Source organism: Canis lupus, chromosome 2 (genome assembly GCF_048164855.1).
Source record: "Canis lupus baileyi chromosome 2, mCanLup2.hap1, whole genome shotgun sequence".
Lineage (NCBI taxonomy): Eukaryota > Metazoa > Chordata > Mammalia > Carnivora > Canidae > Canis > Canis lupus.
Window position 1 is genome coordinate 86,405,094 of NC_132839.1, and position 12,617 is coordinate 86,417,710.

General features: G+C 40.4%; 1 protein-coding gene across 1 annotated transcript in view; it reads right to left on the reverse strand.

The window, feature by feature from the left end:
* Positions 1–1,797: 1,797 nt before the first annotated feature.
* Positions 1,798–12,617, reverse strand: part of ANAPC4 (anaphase promoting complex subunit 4) — a 36,222-nt gene continuing 25,402 nt past the window's right edge. The window contains exons 19-28 of the mRNA XM_072808805.1: positions 12,329–12,385; positions 10,358–10,451; positions 6,421–6,518; positions 5,789–5,850; positions 5,666–5,704; positions 5,464–5,565; positions 4,604–4,678; positions 3,574–3,747; positions 2,778–2,901; positions 1,798–2,157 (exon numbers count right to left, since the gene is read on the reverse strand). Of these exons, the coding sequence (XP_072664906.1) occupies positions 1,930–2,157; positions 2,778–2,901; positions 3,574–3,747; positions 4,604–4,678; positions 5,464–5,565; positions 5,666–5,704; positions 5,789–5,850; positions 6,421–6,518; positions 10,358–10,451; positions 12,329–12,385 (1,053 nt within the window). The 3' untranslated portion in view covers positions 1,798–1,929. The remainder of the gene's footprint in view (positions 2,158–2,777; positions 2,902–3,573; positions 3,748–4,603; positions 4,679–5,463; positions 5,566–5,665; positions 5,705–5,788; positions 5,851–6,420; positions 6,519–10,357; positions 10,452–12,328; positions 12,386–12,617) is intronic.

Here is a 12,617-nt window from a genome sequence, read left to right on the forward strand (position 1 = left end):
GTTTCTCATGGTGTGGAAATCAGAGCCTAGATCTAAAAATAAAATGATAACATATTATTTGAAAAAAAAAAAAACAGATTATCTGCACCACACTTATTAAAACTTAAGACCCAGGGACACTTGGGTGGCTCAGCCATTGAGCATCTGCCTTCAGCTCAGGGCATGATCCCGGGATCCAGGATTGAGTCCAGCATTGGGCTCCCCATAGGGAGCCTGCTTCTCCCTCTGCCTGTGTCTCTGCCTCTCTCTCTATGCCTCTTATGAATAAATAAATCTTTAAAAAATTAAAATTAAAAAATAAAAGTTAAGATGGAATTCGGCTATCAGTTCAAACTCTTCTCCTTTGACATAATATAAACCCAGTTCCTAAATTATCTATCATATGCATTAAAATCATTAATGAAAAAACTATCCTCCTAAAATCAGGAATGATTCACAATTATTTAACTCAATGTTAAGGTGTCGCTAGTACAGCAACAGAACTAGTACCGATGCCTGGTTCGAGATGAACGCAGAGTTTGGGAGTTTTGGCTTCAATTCATCCCTAGGCTGCAGCTGCAGAAAGCAAATGTGCCCAGGTCAGAAAATCTTTATAAATTTCATGCTGAAGTCACATGGGACAGATTACTGTCTAATAAAGAACTGGTTGCTCATTGTGAAATTGTAATTCATTCTAATAAGCTGTAATGCTGCCTGAGAGATTACCTGTCTTGCTCACAAAAGCTAATTCAAGACATCTGTGCTATGCCATGAAACTGACCGACCACCAAGAAGCATTTATGCAAATTACAGATGAATCGTGTTCCAGGCCTGCTACGCACAAGGCTGCCCGCCGCACAGCCGCTCTCCTGAAGATGATGGCTCTAGTCACCGAGCTCATCCACACAACAGTGGCTTCTCTTCAGTTTTCCCTTCAACACCGACACAGATCAGCCCCACTGAGGTACCTGGGGCACCTAAAGCATGATGTGCCTCAAATCCTAGCCCAACAGGTACTACTGAAGAAACAGGTGAATGATACGGGACCAGGCAGTTACCCACTCCTGTGGATATAGTATATTTTCCTGCCTGAAAATATTTAAAGCTTTAAAAAGTGATGCTTTCATTCCATGGTGAACTGATACTAGAATTCATATATAAAATAGAAACTCATCGAATATGACTCATTTTAGGAACGAGCACCAGGAAATCAACATGTGCACAAAAGCTAAATTAGGTTTCGTTGATCCATGTTTCTAATGTTCCTAAGGTGTGACATAGAAAGCCACCGTGTGTCTTTGATCAATTCTGAACAGTAAAATGACACATCTAAATGCTGCCAATTCGAAGAATTCAGAGCTCAAATCCAGTAACAAAATGAGAAGATAATTATGTAGGTGTCAAGCGGTGTTTTTGCTATTTAGATAATAAAGACAGTATCCATCTTATTTAGCATTACAGTAAAGCCGTATAATTTTGAAAAACATAATTTTGAAAGCATTATGGAGACCCAAGAATCAACTAGAAAGGGGAAGACGGAAAAGGGGAAGACGGAAAAATAGGAATAAATGTTATCTACACGTTTAAAATACTAAATGCATCAAAACCTCCCATGATGAATGACTGTTTAAATGTAATTTCTTCTGGAGAGAGGGATGATTCCTGACACCTATCTTTTAACAGAAAAGACTGAAATATTCTTCACATTCGATTTATGTTTTCTTTAAACATGAGTTGTGCACACAGTATTAAAAAGAAATCTTAGCAAAAAGAAAGTCTATCACAGTGACTATACTACCGAGAGAAGACGAAGAGGACTAAGGAAAAACTAAAACGTATGGTTTATTTCCTTGTGATACAAAGAAAATTAAAAGTGGTCCAAAACACCTCAGTCCGTCTCCCATGTCCTCCCTGACGTGATGAGAACATACAAAATAATGGCAAGTGAGATCAGGAGTCTAGCTCAGGGTCAAGTTTTTCCACTTTGATGACGATCTCTGGAGCTAAGGCAGCAGCACCAGCTTGTTGATTCTCCGCCTCCGACTCAGACAACACTTCTTCCTTTATTTTCACAGGTTTATTACCGGCTTCCTCCTCTTCATCTGAAGATTCATCGAGCTCCCATTCATCATCTATATCCATTTCAAATACTCTCACATGGCGGAGATTTGAGCTCAACTGGAGAAAAGGTCAAGCATAGAATTTTTAAATTAATAGCTTAACTAACACATAATATACAAGAAGTCAGAAGTCTGAAGAATGGTTTTTGATGAAAGTTATTTTCCCATGGATTCACAACAAAATCACCTCACTTAGCCTCATTTGCTGCAAAAGGATCTCCATATACCACAGTGATCTCAAGTAGAGATCACTTTTTTTTTTTCAAGTAGAGATCATTTTAAATAAACAAATAATATCTGGAATTGTACGACTCATTAAGCTTTCTCAGAATGAGAAAGCTACACAGCCAAGACTACAACATGTTCATAATCAATAAAAGCAATACACCACAGGGACGCCTGTGTGGATCAGTGGTTAAGCATCTGCCTTCAGCTCAGGCCGTGATCCCAGGTCCAGTGATCAAGTCCTGCATCAGGCTCCCTGTGAGGAGCCCGCTTCTCCCTCTGTGTCTCTGCCTCTCTCTCTGTGTCTCTCATGAATAAATAAATAAAATCTTAAAAAAAAAAAAAAAAAAGGCAGTACATCAAGAAATGTTCACATTTCCTAAAAGGACCCGATAGCTCCAAAGTCATGTCCTCCTGTTATTCTTGGTCAGCAAACAATCTGTAAATACTTACCACACAGGACACTTTGCGAAAACCATTCCCAGCAACATATTGTGCTTTCATACTTTCCAATAATCGCCAATGTTTCTCAAAATGCATGGTACGTGTGGGAATAGCACTGCACTGTTCATCTAGCCTGGAGAAGGGAAAAACCAACCCCAGAATGAAAAAGCGATCTCCCTGGTTTATGAAGGGTTGTATCATTGTCCACCATGGGTTCGACTTCTACTAATATTCCCCTCTCCAGTGTAATTCTCAGCCACTGTGTAAAAAGCTGCGACCCTGTATCCTAGGAAAATATTGCGATTCCAAATAGCCAGAATGGCATCTTACTGAGGTTTCTGATTCCTTTTCAAGGAAAACAGACCTATTTTTAAATTAGAGAAGAGACCCACTCACTTAAATCTAAGAAAACCAAAGTCGTTTCTGGAATTGGCTGTGTCCCCTCCATATGGCTACTGAGATTCTAATTCTGAAAGGAAACCACTGAGAGCAGTTCTACTATTAACTGGGGTTAACTGCTACCCTTGAAAACACAACAGAAGTCCCATTTGCCATTCCAAATAATTCTCTGCTTGATTTCACCAAGTACTTCTTGATTTTTTTAATAAAGCAAAAGGGCAGAAGAGCTGTTGAAGCCAGTATTTTTTTAAAGAAAAAAATGGTACTTCTGCTCAGCTGACTTTACTGCCATCCCTCGTAAACATGGTCTAGCATGCCTAAGGAATTAGAATTAGAATGTACAAGACGCATTAAAAAGCACCTAACTATTGTGTCCCAAAGATGCTCTTATGAATGAGTGAGTCACCTTGTGGAGTAAGCCCCAGTGAACTGATACTCTGCAGCAACCTCGCTGTCATACACTGAAGACAACGGCAGCTGGACCAGGAGTCTATCTCTTCCTTCGCGCCCCACGGTGTCTTTAAGAACCACGGTTACAGTTTCATCATCATAAAACTGTGCGTCTAAGCAGCTGTAGGTGCTGGAAGTGAAGTACTTTCTGTTATATCACAAGTGATCGGGACTACTGAGAAAACACTCTGGTACCACGCAAAAAAATGGATGAAACAAAACCCACGTGACATTCTGTACAATTACATTTAAAATATATCCTTGGTTTGCACTAAAATCAGTTACCAACAATAGTGATTATTCACTAACGGAACTAGGCTCTAAAAATACGTCATCATGGAAAAAGAAAAACCCGTGAGGGTGAGGTGATTCACGGTTCCAGAACACTCCTGACACCAAGTCAGGCCTTAAGCCTATGGAAATTCCATGAATGGCCCCTTGTAGATATACTGGCTAAACAAGCAGGCTCACTTGACTGAAAAGTAAGATTTACAGATGAAGAGTCACAACAACTTCAGAGATATTATCATAAAAAACTCCTTTTATGTAAGGAAAAGTGAGTGAGAGAAGGACTGGCCTGTGATTAGCGTCCATTCCACAGCCTCAGGGACGACTCTGGTACTGTTAGCCTTTTATTCCTAAGAACATCCCAGAGCAGTGAGAATGATGCCACCTCACATGATCGTTGGCCCACATGCCCCCTGGAACCACCTTGCTTTTTTAACAGACAGGGGAGCTCAAGAGTATCAATCACAGGAAACCACAGCTACATAAATTCCTGTAAGGCAGGATGGTTCTATTTGACCAGTAAGTCAATCAAAGTATAACCTACGTAAGCGATCCTGTCCCGAGCTGCAAGTTACAATGGCCTGCTAAGCGTAACATCACTGTCCCAGAGTCTAACCACATTTCTATAATTAAACATACACACCCATCATATGCATGCACATGTACACAATCTCATCCAAACGAGATCCAAGATTTACCTTCTTCTCACTTTTTCCGTTGTGGCATATGTGAAGCTCCCAAATTTAATAGCAATTAGTCCATTAGTTACAGATCTTGAAAAAAAAAAAGGGGGTACGAAAGAGACTGTGTGAGACAACCTGGATAGCCAATCATCTAAATGCCTGAAAGAACACGAGCCACTGTTAGTATGTTCACCCACACAGCACGTCCCCGACCAAAATACGTCATGCTCACTCTGCAGCACTGACAACTCATTTAAACACCTAGATAGACAACCCTACATCAGAATTACAACTTGGCTTAAAATCTTAGTCACTACAGTAGCTAGAAACCTTACAGAATTAAGGACGATTGGAACAACCAAATTATTTCTCTTTGGCCCCATCTTGGGTGTCAAAACATTTCCTTCAAATTCAGATTAAAATACTATCAGTATTTCTGTACATGATCTTATGTTTTAGAACTTTTATTTCGGGTTCTCAAAGAAGTCTCTATAGGCAGGCCTCTCATTTAATGAAAGGCATACTCAGCCTGAGGCAAAAATCCTTTCGATAAGGAACCCAAACCAAAGTTCTGAACTGCTCCAAGTTCATGAGATACCATCCTGAGGGTTCCATTGTCATATTTTTTTTAACCCTAAAGAAATCCCGCATGTCACAGCTACACTTGTACAAAAGATCATCTAGCATCAGAGGGGATCACTCAGCTTCTTGATTTGGCGTTACCATCCTAATGACGTGAAAACACCCTAAGAGCAAGTCTAAGTCAAAGTCGTAAGGCAGCTTCATTGAACCCCAAAACATTGGGGAAGGAAGCTGTAGGTTTTATTATTAAAAATCATACAATCTCATTCTCTAATTCAAACTTTAATACTTACTGGGAAATATCAGTATGTCTCCTTAAGATGCACATTTTATAAAGCGAATCTTCCAGAATAGTAAAAAGAAGATAATGTAGATTTGAGGTTTTATTATTCCACCTAAGGGAAAAAAATGTAATGTCAAAACCTGATTTTTAGTTATCACTGCAGAGAACAAGACTGTATTGCTCACATGAGATGGGGAGAAACACATACTTACAGAAAAGGAAATTTGAACAATCTGCGTGTACAGTCCTGACTAGAACAAAAGAAAAAAAAAAAAAGGCTAAGAAAAATTAAACTGGCTGCTGAATTTTACCACCCAAAAAGTAAACAGAATTACCTTCTAGCATCCCTATATAATGGAATACAGATTGCTTGATTCATCGATTTTCCAATTACGTCCTAAATAAAACATTAAAAATACAATGAAAATATTTACATACACACAGATACTCTACAGAAAGTACCTGACCATCACTGTTCAAATCTAGTAAAAAGCCATCTAGATCACCAAGCTTTCACACAAGAGACTTCAGTGACAGTCGTAACAGCAAGGAAAAGAGGCAGAAGAAATTGTGAGCTGAAAAGGACGCTGGGGAGAAGCGTGCATGCCAGACTAAGAACCCCCATCCCATCCCCAGTCTCACGGCACCGACTTTCCTTCCTGAGAATGAGACACAACAGCTCTGTAACCAAGACCCTTTGTAAAAAGTCTGTTCTAGGAACACATAAAATAATAAGGTTGCCAACACTTTTGATAGCCTTGTTATTTGTTTACTTTTTAATTTATGTAAGAAACTAACAATAAGAGAGGAAATGTTAGGGTGAACCAAATGAACCTGGCGATTTTGTTAGCCAAAAGCTGGATCCCGGCATTTTCATATGGCTCACCTTAATGACTATGATCGTGAGTCACATGTTATAGACACCCTCCCTCCTACACAAAGACATGCATTTGTTTTTCAAACTTACTGCTGGTTTTTGCAAGCACAGATCAATAATGTTCTCCATCCGCCTTTTCACAAAATGCAGTGATTTTCGAGGATAATACGGAAACAGCAAAGGACTTTCTGGTTTCAACCAAAAAGAGAAACAGAAACAAAACCACGAAGCTATAGTAAACCAAATGATTAGGAGAAAATAATCTCTTGTCAGAGCCAGTCCGCACAGCTTCTGTGGCCGTGGAGAGTCCCCTGACCGCTTCACTATCCCTTTGCACGACCTCATGACAATGACTGTGGCCTTCCGCCTCTCTTCCATCATCCCCTGCTGCCAGCCCACTAAAACCCACCACGCTTACTACAAGCCGAGTCCCGCAGCTTGGTACTCTAGTCTATTTTCCCCACCAAACTCTAACGCTGTGCTTCCGCTGGGTGTAAGAAGGGATGATTTGGGAACCACAAGACACAGGGTAAAACAGAGTTCTTTCTTCTCTACTCTTTGCCACAATGGGGTGACAAAAGCAGTCCAGTATTGTTTTGGGAGAGGTTAATAATAAAAACAGAAACAGGAGGCAAAAACTAAAGCTGTGTTTTTTTTTTTACTTTTCAAAAGGCTACCCTACCAGTAGAAAGTGATAAATAATTGTTCGCTGAGAGCAACTATGCTAGATTCCTTTATATGTTATTTCTATTGCTCACAACAGCTGTACGAAGTAAACATCGCAAGCTCCAATTTATAGATTAAAAAAATGAGGTTTACCCAGGAGGTTTGGCAAATGCCCAGCGTGAAAACGACAAAACAATCTATACCCGTGAATCCAACCCTCAGACTCCCAAAGCCCACCTCTTCTACTCAGCTCTGTAGGCTTCCTTGACTCGAGGCATCTCATGGCACAGCTATGCTGGACAAAATGAGTTTTAATCACGTTAACATTTTAACCTCCCCACAGGTGACAGATGCTTTGGGAGCAGAGAAAGATATTTTTGGTCTTTGTCCCTGGCTCCTGGCACAGAACTTCAAAAATCCTCAGAATTTCCTGACTGATAAGGGTGACAGGAACATCTTTCGTTGTAATGAGGTGAGGCTGGGTAGATCCCTAGATGGCTTCAGGATGACAAGTGGTCACCAGAAAGGACTAAGTCCCGATGAGAAGCCTGGACTTTTCGGCCCTTGTACACCAACTTCCAGGGAGGGGAGAGGAGCTATAGTTGAGTCCAATCACCGATATTCAATGGTTTCCTCAATCAACTGGCATAATGAAAACCCCACAAAGAAGCCCTGACAAGCGGGTTTCAGAGGGTCCAGGCCGTGGAAGGGTGGCAGGCCCAGGGCAGGCATGGAAGCTCTGAGCCCATCCAAACCCTGCCCTTAGCATCTCTTCCACTTGGCTGTTCTGACTTGTCTCTCTATAATAAAGCAGGAAACCTAAATGAAGTGTTGGTTTTGTAAGCCATTTTAGCAAATTATCAACCTGCAAAGAGGGGGTGGCTGTGGGGACAGAAGTGTGGGCCACCCAGGGACTTGATACTTAAGACTGAAGTCTGACACGCGGGCAGTCTCGGGGACCGAGCCAGGGAACCTGTGGGGTTTAGCACACACTAACCTGTGGTAGTTAGCATCACGACTGAATTGCAGGACACCCAGTGGGTGTCAGAATTGTTGTCGGGAGTGTCAGTGTCACACGCTAGCATGCTGACTGCTCGGGAGCTGAGCGTCAGGCATTAAGTGCTTTATCCACATTTATTTCATCGTCACAACTGCTTTTCTGCTCTACAACTGCCTCACAATGTGGCTGAGGGCAGATTGCCTCACATCTCTGAACCCCAGTAAAATGAGCTCATTTCTCATCAGTAAAATGAGCAGATTCCAAACCCTGCTGCCCAGAGCACCAACTTTTACCCATCATGCAACACTGGCTCTCCTTCACTTATCCTGAGAATGTACAAAATACTTAGCATGTGATTTTTGCAAAGTGCTAGACAGACGTTTCATGAAGGTTTTCTTAATAGTTCCATAATGATGGGGGGTCTAGGTGGTGCAATTGGCTGGGAGTCCAACTCTTGGTATGGCTCAGGGTCATGGCATGGAGCCCTGTGTCGGGCTCAGTGCAGTCAGCTTGGGATTCTCTCTCCCTCTGCCCCTTCCCAGTGCACCTGTGCACACACACTCTCTCTAATAAATAAATCTTAAAATGTTCATAATGAGAGCCCATATTTCTCCACACTAAGAAACTAGAGAATTAATGAGTTTCTCCCCATTCACATAAAACCTCAAGGATTTAAGATATGGAGTTAATAATATGAAGTGTTACCTTGGTTAAACAGGACCCCCATAGGGCGCCTGGGTAGCTCAGTAGGATACGTGTCTGCCTTTGGCTCAGGTCATGATCCCAGGGTCCCGGGATCGAGCCCTGTGTCTGGTTCCCTGCTCAGTAGGAAGTCTGCTTCTCACCTCTCCTCCCGCCCCTCCCCTCCACTTGTACTCTCTCACTCTCAAATAGATAAATAAGTAAAGTCTTAAAAACAAACAAACATGGGGCCCATAGCTAAGATTAGGCCTTCCTGTTCATCCACAGAAATGAGATGTGAAGAATAAAGGGGTAGGGTCTATTTTTAGCTCAGTGAAGTTCTCAGGACCATTATCAGCCCACTCCCAGACAGGGTCCAGGTGCCACTGCTGCTGGCACATTGCTGTCAGCCCTCCTCAGGCTGCGGAGGCATCCTGAAGAAACACAGCTGTGGGCTGAGTCAGCTGTACCTTTATTCTCCCTCTACTCAATAACTAACTGACACCAATAGATCTCAAGCAATACAGAATGTCCTTCTCTGAAAAAGAATTTGGGGCAGCCCGGGTGGCTCAGTGGTCTAGCGCCGCCTTCGGCCCAGGGCATGATCCTGGAGACCCGGACTCCCTGCAGAGAAGCAGAGCCTGCTCCTCCCTCTGCCTGTGTCCTACCTCTCTCTGTGTCTCTGTTTGTCATGAATAAATAAATACAACCTTTGGGAAAAAAAAAAAAAAAAGAATTTGGACTTCTAGGGTTAGAACAAAAGAGGAATAAGCCAAGTTCTGGGCCTCAGAGAATTCTATCCTCCCCGATCTATCTTCAGTCATTCATTTATTCAGATAAACAGCAACCAGATAGAAGTAGCAGAGTTTACCACTGAGTCGAGTTAAAAACTCAGGCTTTGAGGTCAGCAGAACCCGTGGGTCCATTATATACTAGCTTCTGTGATCTTGGACCTTCTCTGAATTTCAACTTCCTTGTTAGAAAATATGGTAACGGGTGCCTACCCCCTGGGTTTCTCAGAGCATTCAGGGAGGAAATATGTGCATGGGGCCATTACCCTAGGGATCTAAGAAACTGATAGACTGTAATCAGAGCACGCTTTTTTTTTTTTTTAATCAGATCACTCTGAGAAAGCAAAGAAATATTGCTTCAAATATACTTGTATCTAAAATAGTGAAGCTCGGACTTACTTAGTGGTTGCTATTTTGTGTTGCATCTCTAATAATTTTGGATCATTTTACTCAATCAACATTTCAAGATCCTAGAGAATGAGAGGCACAAGTAGTATACATGAAAAACTACAATCTCAGGAGAAGTGTTATGCATCACTAGGCTTTTAGGAGTTCACAAATTGGAACTGGCCAAAGACTTCTCTCACCAGCAGGCTCTATAATTTTCTTCCCAATATCCTACTTTTTATAGGGTACAAAACAGACAGTATGAGAATACCTGAGAATACGCAATCTTCCTACATCACAGTTCATTTCAGAGTGTTTTCTACTGTAGTAATGTCATATACTATTTGTTATTTTGCTACTTCTCTAATCAAATGCAACAGAGCACAAATGATCTAAAGAGCAGAGATAAATATCCAATAATTGTCCGGCAATACTCATAGCTAATATACTGCTCTCAAATCAAGTATAAACACAGCCAAAATCCACTGGGTTCATTAACTACCTTTAAGGTGGTTGCTATTTTGAAGAAAATCATACCACTGGTTTCCTTCTGTGTTAGGGGGTGACACAAGATCGTCATCTTCATCTTTCAAGTACTAGAATTAATAGAGAATCAAAATTTTAAATGTCGTAAACCAAAGAAGGAGGCTTCAAAGACTTTATATTTAACACTATTCTATTTAAATGATTCTGTTTTACTGCCAAGGGCTCTGAAACTATATTGCTATTACTTCATGCAAAGTGACCGAAATTCACTAAATGCTGAGCCACTGAGCAAACTGCAAACCCCTGAAAGTCAGAATGGTACAGATGCAGAGACCACACACTGAGTTTAAATTTGGTGTTCCATGTTCACAAAGTACATTTTAATCTTGCGCGTGTGTATGCACGTGTTATAAATGAATTTTAAAAGTATCAACTATCAATCTACTCTAGGGCAGGAGTCCTCCGAGTATGGTCCACAGACCCCTAGGAGCTCCAAAGATGCTAGGATCCATGAAGTCAATACTATTTTGAGAATTTCAAAATGTGATTTGCCCTTTCAACTGTGTGGACCTTGGCACTGATGGTCAAAAGCACAAGTGGGGATAACTGCTGGGGCCAGGTGGCAAAGCCTCAGGCCATACTATGGGCAGCGTATTCCTGTTTGCAGCAAACTGATAATTTCACTTCTTAGTTAATGGAGCTACTAAAATGATCAATTTTATTAAATCTCAATCCTGAAGTACAAATCTTCTAAAAATTCTGTGTGACAGAACTGGAAGTATACACAAAGCACGTCTGCTGATACCTAAATACGATGGCTACCCTGAGGAAAAACATTTAAGAAATTGTTTTAGTTGTGAGTTAAGCCAGGCCCTTTGTTGGTGTTAACGGAATTCCATTTTTATTTGAAAGAATGACTGGCAGATAAGCTGTGATTATTCGTATGTGGGCATTTGGTAGACGCTTTCTTGAAAATAAAGCAAGCCTGTCACTTTAAGCAAAACAACTGACAGTATTTGTTGCCAACGATAAAATTTAAACATTTAAGCAAAAATTAAAATTTCTGAAAATCTGTATCTGCCACTGTGTGCTTGACAGCCATAGCACTTAAAGATTTTCTGATGATATTGGTACGGATATTCATAATATCAGATTTCTGGATACTGCATGAAGAAAGGTGTCAGCATTTGGAAGATCTGCATAACTCAGTAACCAGTATTTTCCAAATGATCAATACATAATATTACAAAATCACGCAGGGGTAAAAGATCCATTCAAAGCCCAAGACAGATGAATGGATTTTAATGTATCAGAGTATGAAAAGTTCACTGATGTAATTTTAGATTCCACATTAAAGCCAATCTTTAAGACACTATCTCTTATCAAGACTTGGTATAATAACAAAAAACATCCACAATTACCTGAAAAAGCCATTACAATACTTCTCCCTTTCTAACACCCCTGTGAGGCCAGATTTTCTTTGCAGACATAAACCAAAAAAACCCATCACAACAGACTGAAAAAGCATCTCTGAGAACCTGTTTTCTATTAAGCCAGACATCGAAGAGATTTGCAAAACTACAAAACAATGCCACTCTTCACTAAATTGTTCTGTAAAACATTTATTTTTCATTAAAAATATTTACGTTAACATGTAATGTTTAAGTAGAATTATTGCTACTTTTAAATAATTTTGTACTTAATACCATAATTTTCAATGCCTACTAATATCTACCATTGATAAATATAACCCACATTAACAAAAACTCTCCGGGGTCTTCAATCATTATTAAGAGTTCTGAGACCAGAAGCATAAAAATGGCTCCTCTTTTTGGTCCTTTACTAAAAGTACAAGAGTTGATGTGTAAGCCGGCATTGTATTATTTTCTAGAAATTTTGGATAATAAAGACTAACACTGCTAAAGTTTTAACATTAGTTTTTAATAATTTCTAAAAACAGTAATAACTAAGTTCCAAAAGCCCATACCTGACCAACTTTTTCAACATTAAAGTATTTTCCTTTTCGATTATAAAGGTCTGGAGCCTAGAAAGAATAAGCATAAGCATAGTTTAACTCTTAAGTCAACTCACAAAAGATAAAGAAAAAATTCTTAAACTTAATGAAAAGCTTAACTTTTTTTTTTTAGATTTTATTTATTTATTCATGAGAGACACAGAGATAGAGAGAGGCAGAGACACAGGCAGAGGGAGAAGCAGGCTCCATGCAGGGAGCCCAATGTGGGACTCGATCCCGGGTTCCCAGGATCACACCCTGG